Consider the following 22,311-nt stretch of genomic DNA (forward strand, 5'->3'; position numbering starts at 1 on the left):
ACGAGCCCCAATGAAAGTCAGATCCTGCGAAGGAACCAGGGAGGACTTCCCCACATTCACCAGGAAGCCGTGTAATTCCAGGACCTGGCAAACCCTCCGGACATGGACCACCGCCTAAGAAAGAGAAGAAGCAGAAATCAATAAATCGTCCAAGTAGGGAAATACCTGAATGCCCTCCCCATGTAAATGACCAATGACAGGCGCCAGAACCTTCGTAAACACCCTGGGCGCAGAGCAGAGACCAAAACGCAATACCTGAAACTGGTAGTCAATCAATCAATCAATCAAAGCATTTATATAGCTCACTACTCACCCAGAGGGTCTCAAGGCGCTAGGGGAGGGGGGTCCGCTACTGCTCGAACAGCTAGGTCTTGAGTTGCTTCCTGAAGGCGAGGTGGTCCTGGGTCAGGCGGAGGTGGGTCGGGAGGGAGTTCCACGTCCTGGCGGCGAGGAAGGAGAAGGACCGTCCCCCTGTGGTGGCTCTTCGGATGCGGGGGACGGTGGCGAGGGCATGGCCGGTCGATCGAAGCTGGCGTTTGGGAGCGTAGAAGTTGAGGCGGCTGTTGAGGTATCCTGGGCCTTGGTTGTGTAGGGCTTTGTGTGCGTGGGTGAGGAGACGGAAGGTGATTCTCTTGGTGACCGGGAGCCAGTGCAGGTCTCTCAGGTGTCCGGAGATGTGGCTGCGACGGGGGATGTCCAGGATGAGTCGTGCTGAGGCGTTCTGGATCCGCTGAAGTCTTTTCTGGAGTTTGGCGGTGGTTCCGGCGTAGAGGGAGTTGCCGTAGTCCAGACGGCTGGTGACGAGGGCCTGGGTGACCGTCTTCCTGGTCTCGGTGGGGATCCACCGGAAGATCTTTCGTAGCATGCGCAGGATGTTGAAGCACGGCGAGGAGACGGCGTTGACTTTTCTGGTCATGGAGAGGGTGTAGTCCAGGATGAAGCCCAGGTTACGTGCATGGTCTGTTGGTTTGGGTGCGCTGCCTAGGGCGGGGGGCCACCAGGAGTCGTCCCAGGCGGAGGGTGAGGATCCCAGGATGAGGACTTCCGTCTTGTCCGAGTTCAGTTTCAGGCGGCTGTTCTTCATCCATTCGGCCACCTCTTTCATCCCTTCGTGGAGGTTGGCTCTGGCGGTGGCGGGGTCGTTGGTGAGGGAGAGAATCAGCTGGGTGTCGTCGGCGTAGGAGATGATGTTGAGGTTGTGCTGGCGTGCGATGTCTGCGAGGGGGCTCATGTACACGTTGAAGAGGGTTGGACTGAGCGAGGAGCCTTGAGAAACGCCGCAGATGACTTCGGTGGCTTCAGATCTGAACGGGGGGAGGGGGACTCTCTGTGTCCTTCCGGCGAGGAAGGAGATGATCCACTCCAGTGCCTTCTCCTGGATTCCGACGTTGCTGAGTCGCTGCACTAGTGTATGGTGGCAGACAGTGTCGAAGGCCGCGGAGAGGTCTAGGAGGATGAGGGCGCTCCAGGATACAGAACCTCAGAAAATGCTGACTGGCGGAGTGCACTGGCACATGGAGATAGGCGTCCTGCAGATCCACCGATGCCAGAAATTCCCCCAAGAAATCAGAGGGAGGATCATCCTCAGAGACACCATCTTGAAAGTCTGAGGAGGAATGAACCCATTCAGCCACTTCAAGTCCAGGACAGGCCGGAGATCCCCCGTGCGCTTGGACACAAGGAACAGCATGGAGTACACCCCCAACCCCTGCTGATTCACTGGAACCGGAATCACAGCACCTTTTGCTAGAAGAGAGTCTATACCGGCCAAAAGCGCCACCTTCTTGAGAGCCAACCTGGGGCAAGGAGTGGACCTGAAATAGTCTGGTGGATTCTGGCTGAACCCAAGGCGAAAACCCTCAGAAACCACCCGAAGGACCCACTGATCCGACTGAACCTCCAGGACGGCAGGAAGAATCGCAGCCGACCCCCAACCGGACCCCTCCCCGGAGAAACAGAGTCATGATTTAGAGGGAGCAGCATCGGAGGAGCGAACATTGGAGAACCAGGACTTATCTGTGGAAGGGGCACCCCGGCCACGCCCCCGACCATGAAAGGGTTGGTGAACACGGCCCCTACGAGAAGGACCAAAGGCACGGGTAGCACCAAAAGACCGGAAACGACCAGCCCGATCCGGAGCCAGCAGTTTCCGATCCTCCGCCGTCTTCTTCACCATATCCTCCAAAGGAGGACCAAAAAGTTTAACTCCAGTAAAAGGAATCTTCATAAGCAAAGATTTCTGGGCAGCATCAGCCTTCCAGGAGCGCAGCCACAACTGGCGCCGAGCCGCCACAGAAGAACCAGCCGCAGAAGCAGCTGCACCCAAGGCATCAAAAGAGACGTCCGAAAGGAGACAAACCTGTTGCTCCATCATGGCCAACGTAGAGGAGCTATCCTCGCCCTGGTCCAACAGCTCAGCCAAGGACTGAAAATCCTTCAGCAAGGATTGAATGGCATAAGAAGAATAAGTGGCAGCCCGGATGGAAAAATTTGCAGCAGAAAAAGTGCGCTTCACCGCCCTATCCACCTTCCTATCCACAGGATCCGCAGGAGAGGAATCCTCAGAAACCACAGACCCATGAGATGGCATTGCCGCCATCAAGGAATCAACCTTCACCGATGACGGATACTTGGCAGCAAAATCTTGCAAAGGGTAACTTTTAGACAGGTAAGGTGGGAAAGCAACCCTGTCGACATCCCTCCATTCAGTCTCCAACACTTTCACAACAGAAGAATGTAAGGGGAGATTCTCAGGAACGGGACGCTGATATTGCGCAAAAAAATCCTCCTCCATCGGAACAACCGAACCAGGAAACAGCAAGTTGGCGCGAATGTGCCCCAGCACATCCTTAAGGTCAGCACCCTGTACAAAGCGACCCTTAACCTCCACATTACCTTCAGCGTCAGAACCAACCAGGGAGGCAGGATCAGGCCTGACCTTCTTAGAAGGAGGCGCAGCCATCTTGCCATGTAAAGCAGAAGCCACAGCTGAGTCTATCATTCGCTGTATCACAGCTAAGGAAGGTAACTCATCCCGAGACCCAGAGGCGACTTCCCCAAGGCCAGAAGCCACCACGTCATCAGCTACCTCCATAACTGCAAGAAAACGAAAGGCAGGAAGTGAACAAGCATACAGCACAGAACCGAAGAAACCTGTGCTTTAAATGGCTATCAAGCACCAGGAAAAAACAACATGACACGCCCCCAACAAGTACATAAGGAACCATAAGTACGCCCCCCACCCCTTTCACCGAGAAAGAAAACCGCAGCCGAGGAGACGCTGCAAAGGACTGCCGCCTCAGAAGAAACTAAACCAAGTCCCAAACGGGAAGACGGTAAAATCAACTCCCCGCGCTGGAAACGCGATCATAAATAATAAAAGCGCCGACCGCATGAAGTCCGCTGAGCAGGACTTGCGGTCGGCAATCATCTGACTAACTCGCCGGTAAAGTACGACCTTACAGCAGGACACCTCGGCGTGGAAACAGAGAGGAGGCGGGTCCCAAAACGAACCCGACCTCAGCCATGCCGGTACCGCAATAGCAGGAACCGGAGCAGCACGGAGGACCGAGGGTCCAATGTAAAACAAAGTACCCCCAATACCAAACGTATACAGGGCACAAGAGTCCGCTAAAGCAGGACCGCCGCGCCACACTTACCTGACAAGCAGGAACACAGCACTTGGAGTAGTGCAGAAACAAAAAAACAGGTCGTTTTGGAGCTTTCTGTATCCCTTTATGGGATTGGCTGTCGTAACTGGGGGCCATATTGGAGGGAGAGGGAGACTAGAATGTGAAATTTGCATTTGGAGTTTCTGTGGGAGCCGAAGGCTCATTGGTTAATACTGTGGCGAGGAAGACGGACGAGGAGGTAATGTTTACTCTGCTCTTCATTAGTAACCAGCACCCTGATCAATTACACATTTCACAATGAGGACGGCATGAACGTTTTAAAAGGTGCTGTATGGCTGCCTACCAAACTAAGCAAAAACAACTAGTTCCCTCACTTCCGGATTTGAAAAGTGAAACCGTAAATCCTTCCTGCATAAGTGACATTCGCTCCTATTGAGGGTCAGAGTCGACATCTGGCAATGGACATTTGTAGACCTAGCTTCCCATCCTATTAATATCCATGACACATTTTAAAGGTCCAAGTGCCAACATTCCGGAACAATCAAAAATCCTGCATCACATACCTAGGATCCTGTCCGGCCATAAAAGCCAATTTTATGGCAAGACCGGAGGCTCCTATTATGCTTTCTTTTCTTGCTTTATTCCAATAGCAGCAAGATAAAACTACTCTTCCCAGAAGGCTTGGAGAAACAACTACCAGCCAATGGGAAACAAAGAAGCAAATACCGACCAATCACATCATGGATAATAGTATAAGGTGTATCGTGACTGCAAACAGCCCTCTTTTCTTGCTGCTCGCAGTCAAGATAAGTACCTTTTTCTGTTATATGCATTAATTTGAAGTACTTTTTGGTATTGTTCGGTTTAACTGTATTATTGGCCTGTGTAGCGCAACTTCGTTGCTTCCGTTTCTTCGCGCTCTCACGCGCGTAAAAATCTTTCCGTTTTTCGTTTCCCCCCGCGCCCTGCACGCTTTGCCTGCCCCTCGCGCGCCTCTCTCACCGGTCCCCGCCTCAACTGTGGCGCAGCGCTCCAGACCGGCTCCTCAGCTCGACGCGCTGTTACCGGCTCCTCTCCACGCTTCGTTTTCCTTCCCTCAGCCATATTTCACACGCCCCTAAGGGGAGGGGTTTCTTTTTCATACGCCCACTCCTTTTTTCCTCACATTAACCCTTTCTGGTCAGGTTTTGAGCAGACTCTCAGTCTTTGCTCACAATGCAGGTTTCTAATGAGCCTCATGACAATGAAGGGGACGAGTTCAAAGAGGATTTGAGCTCTTTTATTAATTCCTCAGTGGAGACTGCTGTCGAAGCTTCTATGAAGCGGTTTTCTAAGACTATGGAGAACTCTCTCTTAAGTGTCATGACCAAAGCAATGGCCCAATCTGCGGGGGATAGCAGAAAACTTACAGTGGTACACTCCAAGGTTTCTTCTTTGGCGTCAAAAGTGGTTGGTGAGTCTTCCTCACATATGACAGAGGACGTGGTTCCTCCCAGGCCTCCTATTCAGGAGGGGTTAAAAAGTGTAGCTGGTAAACGTAAGGCTAAGTCTAACAACCCGGAGGTACCACAGAAATTGGTCATTTCAACAATTTACGACACAGATGATGATATGGGTGACGCCACTGACCTTGATGATATTTTTGATATTGTAAATCCTTCATCCCCTCCTAAGAAATTAAAACTGGACGCCTTTGCATCGGAGCCGGTGCTGGATCCTGACGGTACCCCTCTTTTTGACCCTGCATCTATCAGGCATCCTAATTCTACCGAATGGTTCCCTATTGACCATGTCGGAGAGTATATAACCTCCAGACTTCGTCTCCCTTTAGACAAAACTGTCCGGGCTAAATTGAAGTCCGAGTGTCCCAAGCCCTCTCTCCCTTCTCACATAACTTCTACCCCTGCCATTGATCAACCTCTCCTCACTTTCTTCTCGAAGTTTGGCAAGGATCCGCGCAAAGGCGTGGACAAAGCTTGGTCCTCCTGCCAAGACAAACTGCTTGATTTGGTGGGGCCACTGGCCCGCATATTTGATTTAGCTGAAACAGCTCGCCTGGATGGCACGGACCTTAATCCAGAGGAGATTTCGCTGTGGGTCCAACGCGCTTTTTGTCTCCTGGGCAATACTAATGCGGCCTTGACTCATGAGCGCCGCAAAGGTCTCTTAATAAAGTTAGATCCCAAGCTTGCCAACCTTGCCCCCCTTGATCCTGGTGTCAAGGCTGATGGTCTTCTCTTTGGAGATTCGTTAGTAAAAGACTTAAATCGGTTCGTCACCACCTTTGCCTCCTTGGACAAGGCGCAGCAATCCATCAAGAAGGTCTTTCCTTCTCGGGTTTTTGGCAGGGCCGGAAGAGGCAGGAGCCGCTCTACCGGCCGTGGTTTCCAGTCCCAAGGCTCCCGTGGTAACTTCAACTCCAACCAGCAGGATTTCAAGCCCCAATTTTACCCCCAAAGAGGTCGAGGTTACAGGGGCAGGGGCCAACGTGGCTTCCGCCACAACAACAACAATTCCCAACAAGGTGAGTGCAGTTATTCCCGTGGGGGGTCGTCTAGCCCTTTTCCTGCACAGATGGCAGTCTCTCACTGCAGATCCATGGGTTCTCGACACCGTCCAAGGTTATCGTATCGAGCTTTACGCTCCTCCTTTTCAACATGTTCTTCCTTCTCCTCTAGTGTTCTCAACCGAAATGTCCCTGCTAGTCACCTCGGAAATACAGGCACTTCTTTCCAAAAGAGCTATTCTAGTTTCCCCCTTCGATCCCTCAGGCTTCCTCAGCACGCTTTTTCTCGTTCAAAAGAAGAACAAGAAGATGAGACCGGTGATCAATCTCAGATTCTTCAATCAGTTCGTGGTTTATCGTCACTTCAAAATGGAGACGATCCTTCACTTACGAGACACTTTGCGTCTCAACGATTGGATGGTCCGCATAGATCTCCAAGACGCTTATCTATCTATTCCTATTCACGAATCGCACACAAAGTTCCTCCAATTTCAATGGCAAAACGTCACTTATCGTTTTCAATCTCTGCCCTTCGGACTTTCTTCAGCACCCTGGTGCTTCACAAAGGTAATGAGACCTGTCGTAGCTTATCTACGATCTCTAGGGATAAGACTCATCATTTATCTCGACGACATTCTCCTCATGAATCTAGACAAATCGGCATTATTGAACGATCTCAACACTACACGTTCTCTTCTTCTCGAATTAGGTTTTCTCCTCAATCTAGAAAAGTCTTCTCTCATCCCGACTCAGAGCATGGAGTTTCTAGGCTTCCGTGTAGACTCCCCCCTGGCTTCCCTGTTTCTTCCTCAATCCAAGATCTCCACGATTCAAACGGAGATTTCCCAGGCTCTGCGCCGTCCACTCATTTCTCTCAGAACTCTGGCGAGATTAGTCGGACTTTTATCGGCCTCCATTCAGGCTATCTTCCCAGGCCCCCTCCATTATCGCGCTCTTCAGCGCCTAAAGATCAGGCATCTTCGGCAAGGTCTCGCTTATTCCGATCAAATAGAGTTAGATCTCGAATCTCACCTGGAACTGCAATGGTGGTTAAACCATTTGGAGGCCTGGAACGGCCGAACCATCTTCGCTTCCGCCCCAGATCTTGTATTAGAATCCGATGCAAGTCTGACGGGTTGGGGCGCCCGTTGTGGACCAATATCGACTGGCGGTACATGGTCAAAAGAGGAGTCCAAATTGCACATCAACTGTTTAGAGATGCTTGCAGGTTCCTTTGCAATCCAGAGTCTAGCAAAAGACAGAGTAAGCTGTACCATCCTCCTACGCATGGACAATGTTTCTGCGGTTCGTTATATAAACCATCTCGGTGGCACAAAATCAAAGGCTCTGGCAGATCTAGCAAAAAGCCTTTGGGAGTTTTGCCTTTCCAACAGACTATCGCTCTCCGCGGAATATCTCCCAGGAGATCTCAACGCTGTGGCCGATTGGCATTCTCGCTTCCTCCGGGATTCCAGCGACTGGAAGCTTCTTCCCTCCGTGTTTCTCTCCCTCTCTCAGTTGTGGGGTCCTTTCTCAATAGACCTCTTTGCTTCCCGTCTCAATTCCCAGTTGCCTCATTTCTTCAGTTGGCGTCCGGATCCTTTGGCTCTAGCGACCGATGCCTTCCTCCAAGATTGGTCCCTTCACCTCAATTATGCCTTTCCTCCTTTTCTGTTGATCAACAGGGTCTTATCGCAGGTGCGTCGCCAGATGACATCTCTGGTAATAGTAGTTCCCTTTTGGCAGTCCCAGATTTGGTTCCCGTCTCTCCTGGAATTGGCGGTAGACTTTCCCGTCCTTCTCTCTCCTTTCCCCAATCTTCTCTCGGATCCTCAAGGCAATCCCCATCCTTTAATGGTCAACCAGTCTCTGACGTTGTCCGCCTGGAAAATTTCCAGCCTTCCCCTTCTGATTTCGTCATTTCACAGGAAGCTTCAGTCTTTATTAGTCGGGCATGGGCCCCTGGCACCTCCAAGGCTTACAAGTCCGCCTGGTCTCTTTGGTCAAGCTGGTGTCTGCAGAAATCTGTCGATCCCGTTTCAGTCTCTTTAAATTTTATGGTTAACTTCTTAGCCTCTGAGGCTAGCTCGGGTAAATCCTATCGTACCATCAACCTATATAGATCTGCCATTTCACTCAATCATACCCACATTGATGGAAAACCTGCGGGGGCGCATCCCTTGGTATGCAGACTATTAAGAGGAATTCGTTTTTCAAAACCGCCTTTGGCTAAGTATTCTAGTTTATGGGATGTCAATTTGGTTTTGCAGTTGTTTTCTACCTGGCCTGATAACTCTGCTCTTTCATTAAAAATGATTTCAGCTAAACTTACTATGTTATTATGTTTAATTTCCATTAAACGCGTATCTGATGTGAAAGCCTTAGATGTTTCTTCTAGACAGTTTACTCCTACTGGTGTAATGTTTCATATTCATAAACGTACCAAGACCAATTTACAGTCTGTGTTCTATCCCTATTTTCCCTCCAATCCCAAATTGTGTGTAGGTCAATGTTTAAAAGTTTATGAAAGTAAGACCTCTGCTCTCAGGACTTCCTCCAGCTCCCAACTCCTTATTTCTTTTCGTAAACCCTTTCATCCTGTTTCTGCTGCTACCTTGGCCCGTTGGGTTCGTTGGGTCATGTCCCTGGCCGGTATTGACGTCTCCGTTTTCGGAGCTCATTCCACTAGAGGAGCCATGGCTTCTAAAGCCTTTTGGGCTGGCTCCCGTCTGGAGGATATCCTGAAGTCAGCAGATTGGTCTAATGATTCAGTGTTCCGTACATTTTATTGCAAACCCGTTCTTACTGCTTCTTCTATGGTGGTTGATATGCTTTAAACAAGCATAATAGGAGCCTCCGGTCTTGCCATAAAATGTAGATTTTCCTAATAATTTATGACGGAAAGTCTTAATTTTATTAAAGACACGGAGGCGAGTATTATCCCGCCACAACACTTCTAACTGGTGTTCTCCCTCCCCACAGGAACTCCAGCGCTGCCACCGGCATCATCCTGAGGTCCTCATGGATTCTATCAAGATCTTTCCTTCGGATACGGCACCTTCTGTCCTTGGACTGGATCTTCTCTCCGACTCTCCTCTGGTGGTCTTCGGAAAAGAACTTTTTACGTGGACTTTGACTTTTTGCATTTTGTTCTCTGTTTCTCCTTTATTTTTCCATACTACATGATTGCTCGCATAAGAAAAGAGGGCTGTTTGCAGTCACGATACACCTTATACTATTATCCATGATGTGATTGGTCGGTATTTGCTTCTTTGTTTCCCATTGGCTGGTAGTTGTTTCTCCAAGCCTTCTGGGAAGAGTAGTTTTATCTTGCTGCTATTGGAATAAAGCAAGAAAAGAAAGCATAATACTCGCCTCCGTGTCTTTAATAAAATTAAGACTTTCCGTCATAAATTATTAGGAAAATCTACATTATTCGTGCAAAGTTGTTCTTATTATTGTTATTATCACTTACTTAGTAGTACCATAATTACCACTTATATTGTTACTATACTTCTACATGTGCGATATTAGGGTAGTCCAGTGGAGCCAACACCTGTCTCGCTCCTCACGTCTGCCACGAGTTGCTTTAGGCACATGGCGATTTCTACGCTTTCGTTAAAACGTTGGATCTGTTAGGCACTTCTGCTAAAAGGGTGTGGCCTAATTTATGTCTCGAAGATTGCATCACCCACTCGTAGGAGCGGCCATCTTCTCAGAAAGCCATAGGGCTAAATACTGCACACTTCTGTTATGTACGCATGGTCCATTTTAGACATTCTCCTTTTATTATTTTGAATATTTACAAATCTTTCAGTCGAGAACGCGGGATAATGTATTTGCCATCTTACCACATGTCAAAACACCTGGAGCCAAGACATACATTCAGAAAGATGGATTTCCCAGAAAGGACAGTGTGTTCATTAGGTCACCCGGGACCCATCTGGCAGCGAACCAGGACTCGGTTAATTCTTCTCGTCTCCACCCAGCACTCTCTCCTCCCCTGTTTTCTCCATTGGTTATGTGAGAGCCAGCCGCGCCATTTCGCCTCCACATTAAACCGTGTGCCTCATGGAAACAATTAACGATCGGCCCGCTAAACTGAAAACTTTCACGTGACCTCTCTCAGTACGGCGCGTGTCCTGCCCTGAGCGCGCGAGCTCCTGCAGGCGCTCTGAGAGCAAAGGATGGGGCAGGACTTTTATTGTTACTGCTTTAATGATGAACGTGAAAACCATGATCTTTCGTTTTGGATGTAGGCAGCTTTCTTAGAGGACAGTCTCGGAGTGAATTATTAAATATTGACGAGCCTTCTTATCTGTTAATGCTACGAGCTGGATGAAATGTAGCAGATAGATAGGCCTTCTTTGTAGTAAGGGAGGTGTTGAAGTCTCTCCCCTGAGCCCCTGCTCCAGCTGTTTAAGCTATAATTCCATCACGGGCGGGAATGGTTCCGCCTGACCTCAGTGGAATATGTTCCTTTCGGCTCAGCTTGTACGTTTCAATACTTTATAATCATCTTAAAATATGTACGGCGAGGAATTAATGCATCCGAGGTCAGCGGGGAAAGGGCTCTCAGCGGGGTTGCCGTGGGCTCCGAACAGCTGGCGGATTTAATCCAACACAATGTGTACCTGGAGGTTGTTTATTTGAATTGGGCGCATGGCTGGCCAAACTTCGCGGGACTATCTGTGTCTCGGTGTCTCTCCATCAATCTTCTGCCCCGCTTCCATTCCAATAGAGCTCGTCTGATCCGCCGTTTTCTGCAGAGGGTACAGTGAGCCATTGTCTTTGTTTTGTTCCAAAACTCAGAACTGCTCGTGAAGCATATCAGCTATATACGTGCATCTAACACATGAATTTTTCATTCATAATTTTTATTTCATTTTTTATGACCATCTCTCATGAATATATGTTACTGTGAATATATACCACCGATGCAAAAAATATGAATGAAAATATTATATCTTAAACAGAAAAACCATTACAATGAGTACATGAAGGTAATGTATTATTTTGATGAAAACAAATATAATACTGTGTTCTTCCCTTGAAAATGTGTTTCTTTTGACTTACTACATGATTATATAAAATCTGCACCTCATCATTGTACTCATGTACTAAGATTTCCTTAAAACCTTGTGAGAAATGGGGTTTCTGGTTGGCTAGGGTATGCACCTAAGCCACCCGGTCCCTCCTCTGTGATCAAGGCTTCCAGGCAGCTGCCCACGTCTGTGCAGTGCAGCTGTTAGCCAAGTCCTTATTTTGCCTGAGGACAGTCACAGGCCAGCCAGTTCTGCCCCGGGACATGACTCACCCACGAGGCGGTCGGCAGATTGGGCCAGTCTGCTTCACGTCCCGAGCCGTCCCAGCTGCCAGGGAGTGCCGCAGTGCTGAATGCAGCCTCCCCTGGTGCTGGCTGAGAAAGGAGCAAAGTCTTGGTCAGCTCTTCTTCTGTCACCACAGCCTTCCACATCTTCTGGGATGGCCGGCCCCACACTTCATGACGTGGGCATTGCCCAGCAACCTGGGGGCATCCAGGCTGGGATTCCTTTCAGCTTGAGTGGTGTAATCCTGTACAGTCTGGGGCCAAGTAAGCAGAGCCCCGGCTGTAAACCACTGTGGGATCACGCACCGGCCACCCGGTAGAGGGTGAATGCTTCCTGCGCCTCAGCTCTCGCCTTCCGTCACTTGGACCCATTAAGCAAGGGCATTGCTGCACGTGCTACCACAAGGAATTCTGAACAGTGTTCCTCATGTGCTGGGATGTTAACCAAAAGCACTCCTCACACGCTTTACTTTCAAAATAAAAGAAAGAGGAGCACCTGCAGGTCTACCCATCCCCTACACTATAGAAAAGGGGCAGCGCTCCTCACAGCTCTTCATCTCTCCTTTTAGGCAGGCTTCTTTTTAGATCTGGCACAGATCTCTCATGAGGTCTTTGATTATCCTGAGACCTCCAACGGGAGGCAAGCACACACAAGCACTTGGAGATTCTCTACAAGCAGGATACCACAGCAGGGCAAAAAGAGTCAGTCCTTTTCCTCCATCACAGAAAGAAGCAGCAACTGCAAGCCAACACACCCCTCACTCAGAAAAGGCAGCACTACTCACACCGTCCTTCCACTTCATCTTCGCAGAGTCCTCGTGTTTTTCAAAGTAATCTAAAGTCTTGGGGTTTTTGGTCTAATACTTATACCCCATTTTGTCATTGTTCTCATTGTGGCAAGGGTCTCTGAGCCGAGTCCAAACCAGTCCTGTCCTCCATGGTCCAGCACGACCACAGGGGGTGGAGACAGCATTGTTCAAAGGAGACACAGCCTATTCAGGTGCAAGAGAAACCCCTCACACCACTCTAAATGGAAACCAGGTCTATTCAACCATGAGACGAGTCACCCTGGCAAGGCAGGGCACACCTCAACCCTCCCCAGTGACTGTCTAAAGTGAATGCACATCCCCAACTCCAAAAACTGATTCTGAATACACAAACACACAGAATGGTAAAGGAAGACAATGCCCACTTTCTTAAAGTAAAAAGAAAAATGATGGAAAGAATGCAGAACAATGTCTTACATTCACCCCATTACAGAGATCTGGACCTAAATCCATCGTATTTTAGCTCCCCATGCCATTCCAGTTTGAACCCAGACATATGCAAATCAGTCTTGACCTTGCACCCAATGGGAACAGTCCAACCCAAACTGCTAGGGCAGGTCCTCCCTGGACTGGAAACAAGCATCCTAGGAACGGTTACGGGTATGCCCAGACATGGGTCCCGTGCTCTTCATGCCACCGGAGTCAAGCTATCCTGGCTGATGAGGAGTGAAACCCTGAAACCGGTCTAAATTCAACTTCGGAAATAAAGTTACGTCCAAAGTCCTAAACTACCATATTGTTATGTATAAGGCACCCCTAAGGTCTACCCTAAGCGCACCAAGGGTAGGATGCTTTGTTAATTTAAGCAGGGACATTATAAAAGATGTTTTATAAGCCCTGGTAAGGGAAAAATTGCCAATTTAGTTTTTTCCCAATGTAGTGAATTAGCTCCATAGGCTAACATGGGAAAGATTTATTAAAATTTAATAAAGGGTAACTATCAAAAGGATTGAGCTAAAATAAGAATTCAAAGTGTCTAAGTAATAGTTCAAATAAATCCAACATTTGACAAGGTTAGATTTATATAACCATGACATAAAAGAAGTTATAGAACTTGCTTTTCTGATGTGCCTGAATCCAGCTCTACAGTATCCTCTCCGGGTTTGACCAACCTTTGATAGGCTGAACCAAACTGCACTGATGAGGTGTGAAGTGGCAGGAAAGGAAACAATGCTACATCTGCTGGGAGGAGGACTGCAGTGGCAGAGCAAAAGACAGGAAGGGGGTGGGGTAGCCAAACTGGTCTTCAACGAGAGTACAAAAGTAAGGACAAGAACCAGGCCCACCCCCACTTCCTGCACCCCCTGCCAGACGCGAGCCTCTGTAATTGAATTAGCAGAGGGGCAGGAAGTGGAGTATTTAGTAAGGTTAACCACACCTGTAGGTTGGGCTAACCAGACATTAAGCTCCAGGAGAGATTTTCTCAATGTTTGAATTTTATGGAACAGTGCTTTCAGGAACAAGAATTTGCCACACTCCAGGGGAAGTGGTCATCATTGAGGGTGGCCCCCTTCATCCCATATGTCAGGAGTGCCCCCCCCACTTGCCATCCCAGAAGCTTAGATAAATATGGGAGAGCTGCCCTGAAACGCAGATCCCTGCCTGTAAGAAACAAAAGAAGGAGTGCCCTGCTGAACCCCTGGCCATCACCAAGAGGACTGCACTCTGAAGGACCGTACCTGTAGACAGTGTGGGATCCTACAAAAGAAGGACTTTGCCTGACTTTAAAAGTTTAAGGAGTGGAATCACTGACAACAACAGGTTATAATAACTCCACCTGCATCATCTCCACCCAGAAGAACCCAGCTAGACAGCTTTCAGTGGACGTTTAAGGATTTGGCCAAGTGCAATGTGGGTCTTGTAGTCCCTACTTCCCAAGGAGCAACTCAGGGATTCAGTAACCTTGGATTGGTGTTGTGGACCTTTCAAAAGCCCAAAACGACCTTCTGGAAGAAGATCTAGAAGTTTGGAATCATTTGCAGAATTTTTGTGAACAAGCCCCATAAGTTGACCGATTCGTCGTCGATAGTCAAGCTACCGACGTCGAACCGTGAGCGACCTGAAATTCACGTTCATCCCGCTGAAAGCTCCGGAGATTCAAGGCCTCCAGGATTTCACTGAGGCCTTGCGCTGAGGCAAGCCACCGTCGCCAAACATAAGCCGGCCTGACAAGAAGCCTCGCTCGATGTTGAGAAAAAAAGCTCCAAAAAAGTGACTAAGTCAGAAGGTAAAAATTTGACCGGGCCATACTGCTCACTGTATCCGACCCACGCTCCATTGGGATTAGCCTGAAACTTTGACTTTGTCTGGGTCAAGCACTTCCAGATGTCCCAAGTTGGCGCTTTTGCCTTTTAGGCACTAGAAAGTATTTATTCTTTAAAAATTCGTATCTCCCTCTTCCCTACATTGGATCATTGTCATTTTGGTGTCATTTTAATAATAAAAGCTATTACCTATTTTTATAAATTGGTGTTGGATTTTCATTGTGTGTTGTGTCTTACTTATTTAATGTATTGGTGTTTTAAATGCATTACACACCTGAATCCTAAGTTAAGCCTCTCTGCTTGCAACCAAGCTACCAAGGGTTGAGCAAGGATTAATTTATTGAGAATTTGAATGGACCTTATTTATGATTATTTGGTTATTACTAGTTGTACGTGCCTACTTGCACCTACTAATAAACCAGCTTCCAACAATAGTAAACAGTCACAATCAAAATTATCGACCGACTTCGGAGAGGACCACGGCTCCTTAACACAAGCCAATATTGCCCGAAATATGTCATCATATTTAAATCTGTGTCTCACATCTAAACCAAGAAATGTACTTGTGAATATCACAAAGAACTCAAAAAGTCCAAAGACTCCCATTTAAGTACAAAGAAAACCCACCCAGACCAGATTGCACCTACAGTGTATTGCGAGCAATGACGGAACCCTTTTGGCTCCTGATGGACTCCGCAGAGCAGTGATATAAGTTTTAGAGCAGAATGCAATGAAGGCTGATTTAGAATGTTGAGTTCACAGTTACACACAGAAGAATAAAGATGTGTAATACTAAGTTCTGTGTGTAGCATATTCATTGGCAGGTACCCATGCTGGGGAGGATGCTACAAAAGGCGATGAGATAGGGGATAAGTAACCTGAAGATCAACAGTGCTCTCCCAGGGAGAGTTTGCCTTGGTCCAAGCAAACTACTCATGCTTGCAACGTGTGCTGTCGTCGAAGTACGGAATAGACGCTTAATGAATGTGGAGTCAAACCACAGCTCTAGCCACTGTGAGGAAGTTGAAGAGTAGACAGCGAAAACATTGCAGAGAATCTACATTCAAGTCAATAAGGCTTTATTCGACAATTAACATATCTTAAAAGCATCACAGAGTTAGATTACACATATATACAAAGACAACATTTAAAAGCATAATTACATCAAATATAGATTTAAATTATTTGCACACATTTGGTCATAAATTAACCATACATTTTAAGATACATATTAAACATTTTAAACATTTTGTTCTAGCCTTTTTGTTCTAATGGACCAAGTCCATGATAAAAAATTTGAGAGACCGCAGACAAACAAAGGACGTGTATCTGACATTAGAATACGAAGTGCCTCGCTATAATGCCTAGTACCCAACAGTCTACAGATTGGTTTCAGCCAACTTTTCCGCGGAGATGCATATACCGGACAGGCAAACAGGATATGGGCAACAGTTTCTACTTTGTTTTTACAGATAGGCAGTATGGTGATGTTTGGAATGGGGGTTTCCAGCGGGCAGTAAGTGCACACACTGGAAGGGTCCCTACCCTAAATTTAAAATACAAAGCCCTATCAACAGGTTTCCAAACAAAGTCTAGATAAGGTTCTCGAAGTGCCACATCCTTTATTTTTAAGAATTCTTCCGTTAGCCTGCCAGGATTGGATTCAGAGGTAGCTCTCGATGCAACCCACCTCCAGTACAGTGTTTTAAGTGTTGCTTTAGGGGGGGGAGGACCTACTTGACCAAGCTTCATTTAAGCCCAGTTCACCAAGTAAAAATTTAACATCTTTTAACCATTTTATTTTATGCCATCCTGCAAGTGACATAACCTCTGATAAACCCTTGGCATAAGAAGCAAGTTCCGGGACACGCCAAAGACGAGCCCACAGGAGCAATGGCCGTAGTTTTACTAGATCTTTGATAGAATGGCAACCTAGATCAAGCAGTAAGGGTACCATTGGTGTGCTCTGAGGGAGTAGCATAAGGTCCTTTAAAAATTTATTTTCCGACTTGACCAACGGATTGATATTAGACGTGCCCCACAGCTCGGCCCCATAAAGGGCAGAGCTTACACCCTTTGCTTTGTAGATGTCGATGACAGGGGCAATTGGTCTAATTAGGGAGGAGCGCTGTTCCTTAAGGAGCGCCCCCGTAACCCTCTTATGACTTAACAACATTTTGGCAAGATGCGGGGACCACTGCATGGTATCTGATATACGTATACCTAAGTAATCAAATACAGTGACCCTTTCTAAAGATACATGGTTAAGTACTGGAGGGCGCCAAAGTTTTTTCGGGGGATTCAACACCAGGCATTTGGTCTTATCTGTATTTATTACAAGCCCTCGCTTAGTACAAAAGGCCTGAAAATTATCTAGGAGGCTTTGGAGGCCCACCGAGGACTTGGAAATTAAGAGTGTGTCATCAGCGAATAAGAGGGTAGGAATTCACTCGCCCGCCAGGGAAGGCCCGTCAGCTGGCATTGACAACAGATGCTCTACCACTCCATTAACATATAGTGAAAAAAGGGTGGGAGCAAGAACACATCCCTGGCGGACCCCTCTTTCCACTGGAATTCTGGTGGTTTTTTGACCCTCGGTACCCCACCTCACTTTCCAATAGATTAACAATAATCTAAAGGCTTGCTCTATTGTCCCAGTGCCAACCCGGAACCCTGCTTGGTACTCAGAAAGAATCTTATGTTCTTCAGCCCATTGTAGGATTCTCTCGAGTACCACTTTGCCAATGACCTTCTGAGAAGAGTCCAATAAGCTAATTGGACGATAGTTGGAGGGGTCGTCTCTACACCCCTTTTTAAAAATAGGGACGACCTCAGCCCCCTTCCAAGACTCAGGAATGGGGGCACCATTATCGATGGCTACAAGTAGCATGTGAATAAGTTTTCCCCATTTGGACAGGTCAAAACGGAACAAATCTCCAGGGATGCCGTCCGGGCCAGCTGCCTTTTGGGGCACAATGCGACTAATCGCATTTTCCACTTCCTTGATAGAAAACGGGCACGATGTGTTGTCACCTGGGGGGATATGGAAGCTGGGCGCATCTAGGTCACCAGCAGCTCCCTGTTGGGCCACGTACAATTTGGAGAATCTACATGTTTTTGGCCGGGAAACTGCTGGTCAGGCCATACATAATAGTACCGTGCTGCCACACCAGATAAAATTATACTTTAAATTATACTTTAAATGAAATGCTAACGCTGAAGGCGAATACACAACCAGGTTTTCAAAGAGCAATCATTGATAATCAAAAATAACACTGTCAGCAAAAGCAATGCAAGATGAAGATAAACCTGGTGTCAGAAAGTGAAACGTGACATTTAGAAAAGAAGAAAGAAATAACTGACTGAAACCATTAAAGACAGTCATTGTACCACTCCACTCGGTGAAGTGGCCCAGGGTTGTGCTTAGCGAGCCGTTCATACCCAAAGTGGCCAGCCACCAAAACTGCTGAGTGGGGCTCGGAACAACTTCCCAGGTCTCCAAATAATAATAAGCTGTGAGCAACTCTTGGAAAAGTACATTTTTAAGATAGCAGCCATCATTAAAGATGATCCGGAGGTCAGTACGTCGCAAGGTCTCACAGATGAAGTGCCTAAACCAAGTCACAGTGAGCCACCAGCGATTTAATTAAGTTCTGCACTGGTCTACAAGGCTGCTGCATTCCTGAAAACACCACCACCATTCAATACCACCAAAAAGCCAAATGTTGGCAATAGATGGATCATTTCGATAGAGACATTTGAAGATTTCATTGATGGACTTGGAGAGACTGATAACAAAAAGATAATCAAATACCTCAAAATTCTTGCTGGTGTATGGTGTGAAAGAAGTCATAAGGAAGATGCTGCGAACTGAGGAAGAAATCAGGAAGAAATCACATACCGTCAGATTAAAGAAACTTTAAATCTCAAGTTCAATCCAATGCCTAATGTATATTATGAAAGATACATTTTCAGCCAAGAACAACAGAAAGTTGGTGAAACCATTGATGAATTTGTGGAAAAACTGGACACACTCATCAAACACTGTAAGTTGAATTAATGTAATGATCAAGAAGCTATGCGTCTTAGAGTTATTGATGGATGCTTGTCAGATTCATTCAGACGACGAATGCTGAGAGAAACTCTTAGTATGGAGCGAGTGTTAATGGCTGCCAGATCCGAAGAGCGTGCTGATAGACAAGCTGCTGACATAGAGGCTGGAGGTGCCCAGAATGAATCAGTCAGGAGTGTGAAAAGTAAGTCAAAGACTGAAGGACACAAGTTGATGTCTACATGCAAGGACACAAGTTGATGTCTACATGCGAAAAGAAGTTGTGTTTTAGATGTGGATTTTTATTTCGGCACAAAGGTACATATCCCGCCATTGGACAGATAAGTAAAGGCTGCGAGAAAGAGAACCAAATCAAATTGTTCTTTACATCGCATTTGGTTAATTGAATAAAAGTACATGAATAAAGCAGTGTATATAATCGATATTGCGTACCACAAAATACAGATGATATTACGAACATGACTGACTAAAAATATGTGCTAAAATGTATCAAGATCTATAAAACCATTAGCCAGAACTCCATGTATTGGGTCAATAAAGTTAAGACAAATATGTAAATAACATACAAAAGATAAAACCAGTGATAAAAACAAAATTAATTTCCACATATAGATCATTAACTGGTTTATACATGCTAAATTTGCTTTGTTCATACATGCAAGGGCTGAATGTGCAAATCTAGCTAACATTAAAAACTGAACGCGGAAAGCAATTAAAATCATGATCCACCCCAGATGTAACTTCATTCGCATAAGAAAGGAGGTTCATTGAAGGCCTTTCGACTTCTTAACACAGCTTGAAAGAAGGAGACCATAGCAAGACAAACAAAGTGAGTTTCTAAGTTTTGTAGCATAACAAGAGCCAGCAATGGGGAGCAATAGCCAAATTTCTTTATCAGAGGGATAATATACTGTTACCTATCTTTTGAATAAAAAGTGCAAAAGAACAATATGTGCAAGGTTGATTGAGGGGAATTATTATTGCATGGGCAAGGGAGGAGTTGTGAAATTGAGAATGCATTCAATGGATACCCCAACATTATCGGTATATAATTTGAAATCTAGTTAAAATATACTGGTGCTGAGTATTCTCAACAAAAGAAAGGTACGATGGAACACCTTGCTGTATATGTGGTAGACCATGATAAGTCGAAACAGAAGTTTTCCCCCTACATCTATACCACCTATCGGAAGTTGTTTTCTTGCTAAAAAGTTCCTTTAGCCTTGATTTGGGGAAACCTTCACAAAGGCTTGGAGTGACAAAAAGTTCTGTTAGTTCTGTTAAATAAATAAAACAAATTTTGTTGCGTGCGCTGCGGAATTCGTTTTATTTATTTAAATGTGTACTTACCTCCGTTCATCCATATTCCGGTGTTTACATTTCCCCACCCTGCCCCTCCCCCGCCCCACCTCACCGCCCCATGGAACTCCCTCCACGGACCGCTACTGCTCAAATATAAAATCCCCAATGATAATGGTGAATTAGTTTCTGAAAAAAGTGCAATAAACAAACATGGTCACATGTATCTGTATTCTCAAGATACCACTATACTATCATTAGACGAAAATACAGTAACCATACCTTAAAAACCTTTATGAGCACCAGCAAACAAGTAGAGTCTAAAAAAATAGAAAAATTCTCATATAAAAACGCTAGTTCTAGAACTCAGCAGATAATATATTCCCATTAAGTAATCACCTATTTATTTACCTTAAGAAACAGGGCAGAATGTTTAAGCAGCGCCCTCTTTCTGTATACATTCTCTTTATGACCACAGATAAGATAGCAGTGCTCTCACGACGGCAGCACGTTCTAGTGTTCTATTATCCTGGAAAAGGTTCCCATTGTACGATTATCCTCGAAAAGGGCAACTCACTACTTTATCCTCCCCTCCGGTTACAAACTAAACAGAATATGTAGTCCCTCCATTAGCTAACTCTGGACCCATGACTAAACATATATGCGTTAGTTAAAAAAACGTCCACTACGTCAGACGTAAACAACCAGAATGCCTCCAGTAGCTGTTAAATGGTAGCGGCAGTCGCAGTCGATAACCTTTCAAGTATTGCCCGGCGGTAATCGCCTCTTATACCATTCGATGCTAAACCAACAAAGAGGCAGGCGCCGGAGACTGGAAGGCAGGAACAAAGTTTTATTCCGTCGGAGTGGAACACATCAGATCAGACAGCGAGGTATCGTCACGAGGTGCTCTAACTGCATCTCAGAGACCTGGTCTCTTATACACACGTTTATGACTTTATTGCAGGGTTATCATACATGGCACATTCTTGAGATCACTTTGATACATGAAAGAACATCCTCAGAATCCCCGGCTCAGATCCGATCCCACACATAGATACAGTAGAAGTCCCCCACCCCACCCGCAGTAGGAGATGGATATCACACAGCAGGATATTCCGCCAGTTCCCGGGGGTGTGTGCAACCGATCGGGTCCCAGGGGGTGGGGGCCTTGATCTGCTGTAATCCCTTTGATGTGGGGTGTTTCCCTTACAGTAGGGGCAATAAATTGCATCCGCAGGGCTAGGTGATGGCCTGGGATCGGTTCGGACAATCGGGCGCGGAGGAAGGGGGTTATCAGAAAGGATGTATGACCATGTATGGGATGAAAAGGAGGTGTTGGTCAGGCACGGGGTGCGATTCCATGGCAGGGTCGCGCAGAAGGAGAGGTTTTACGGCCCATGTATGAGAGAGCGGGGGTGGCCAGCGCGCGGGGGATGTTCGCAGCGCCTAAGGGGCGCCCTGGTGATCGGCAATGAGCGGGGAGAGAGAGAGAGTGGGGCGCCTAAAATGGCGGCCGTGCGTTCGCTGTGCGTGGCGCTGGGGAGAGGCAAGATGGCGCAGATAATGTTCAGTTACAAGCTAAATTTCCACATAGCAACGCCAAAAGGTGACGGACTCGAAAAGCGAGTCTCAATGTCTACACTCTTCATCAAAGACTGGTGACATAATCCCTATTAGAATCATGTTAAAAATAACAGCAAACCACTCAGTTTCCCTTCTGGCAATACAACTAAAAAAAATAAAAAAAACCTGCGTACAGACTAAAAAGCCCAAGACCTCTTACCTAGTACACGCTGCATGCTCACCCACCAGGATCCGCATACGGGGAAAACGCTCCCCCGTTTCAGAATGTATTTACCCGCCAATTCGTAACACCCCATTTAAATCGGCCTTAATCAACCATGTGACAATTGACGTCACCTCCGTTTCTCCACAAACTAGGTTAGTATAGCTGTCCGAGTTACCCGCAGCAGCCATCTTGATAGTCCTACACTCCTCAGAAACATATCCTGGATTTCTTACAAAAATAAAACCGCCAATTACTGACGGAGAGGGATTCCTCTATACAAAGAAAATTCATTTGAAGAAAAGGACTCCTTTCATGGAAGAACCACTAAAATTGGCCCTCATATTGGATAGATAGAAAATCTTTATTAGGTATCTATACTAAAAAAATGTCTTTATAATTAATAAAACATTTTTTATTCTACACAGTGTATTATCAGCACCGTGAAACGAATATTTCTTCCGCCAATTTAATCCTTATGCCTGAACCCCACATACCAGAACCATAATATCCTCGTATGCACAGAACATCATCTAATGAAACTGCGAGCCTAATGTGATCTCACTCAATTGTTACAGACTATATGCCCCTAT

At 46.5% G+C, this 22,311-nt stretch overlaps 2 protein-coding genes across 2 annotated transcripts in view; one reads left to right on the top strand and one right to left on the bottom strand.

Moving 5' to 3' along the window:
* Positions 1–1,960: 1,960 nt before the first annotated feature.
* On the bottom strand, positions 1,961–3,094 carry LOC146831062 (lamina-associated polypeptide 2, isoforms alpha/zeta-like). Its single transcript, XM_085603829.1, has one exon. It carries the CDS (start codon positions 3,092–3,094, stop codon positions 1,961–1,963), a length of 1,134 nt encoding a protein of 377 aa, XP_085459955.1.
* Positions 3,095–5,243: 2,149 nt separating this feature from the next.
* LOC146831063 (uncharacterized) overlaps positions 5,244–22,311 on the top strand; it is a 40,334-nt gene continuing 23,266 nt past the window's right edge. Inside the window, exons 1-2 of the mRNA XM_085603830.1 lie at positions 5,244–6,144; positions 14,966–15,117. Coding sequence (XP_085459956.1) covers positions 5,244–6,144; positions 14,966–15,117 — 1,053 coding nt within the window. The remainder of the gene's footprint in view (positions 6,145–14,965; positions 15,118–22,311) is intronic.

This window comes from Triturus cristatus, chromosome 5_1 (genome assembly GCF_964204655.1).
Source record: "Triturus cristatus chromosome 5_1, aTriCri1.1, whole genome shotgun sequence".
Lineage (NCBI taxonomy): Eukaryota > Metazoa > Chordata > Amphibia > Caudata > Salamandridae > Triturus > Triturus cristatus.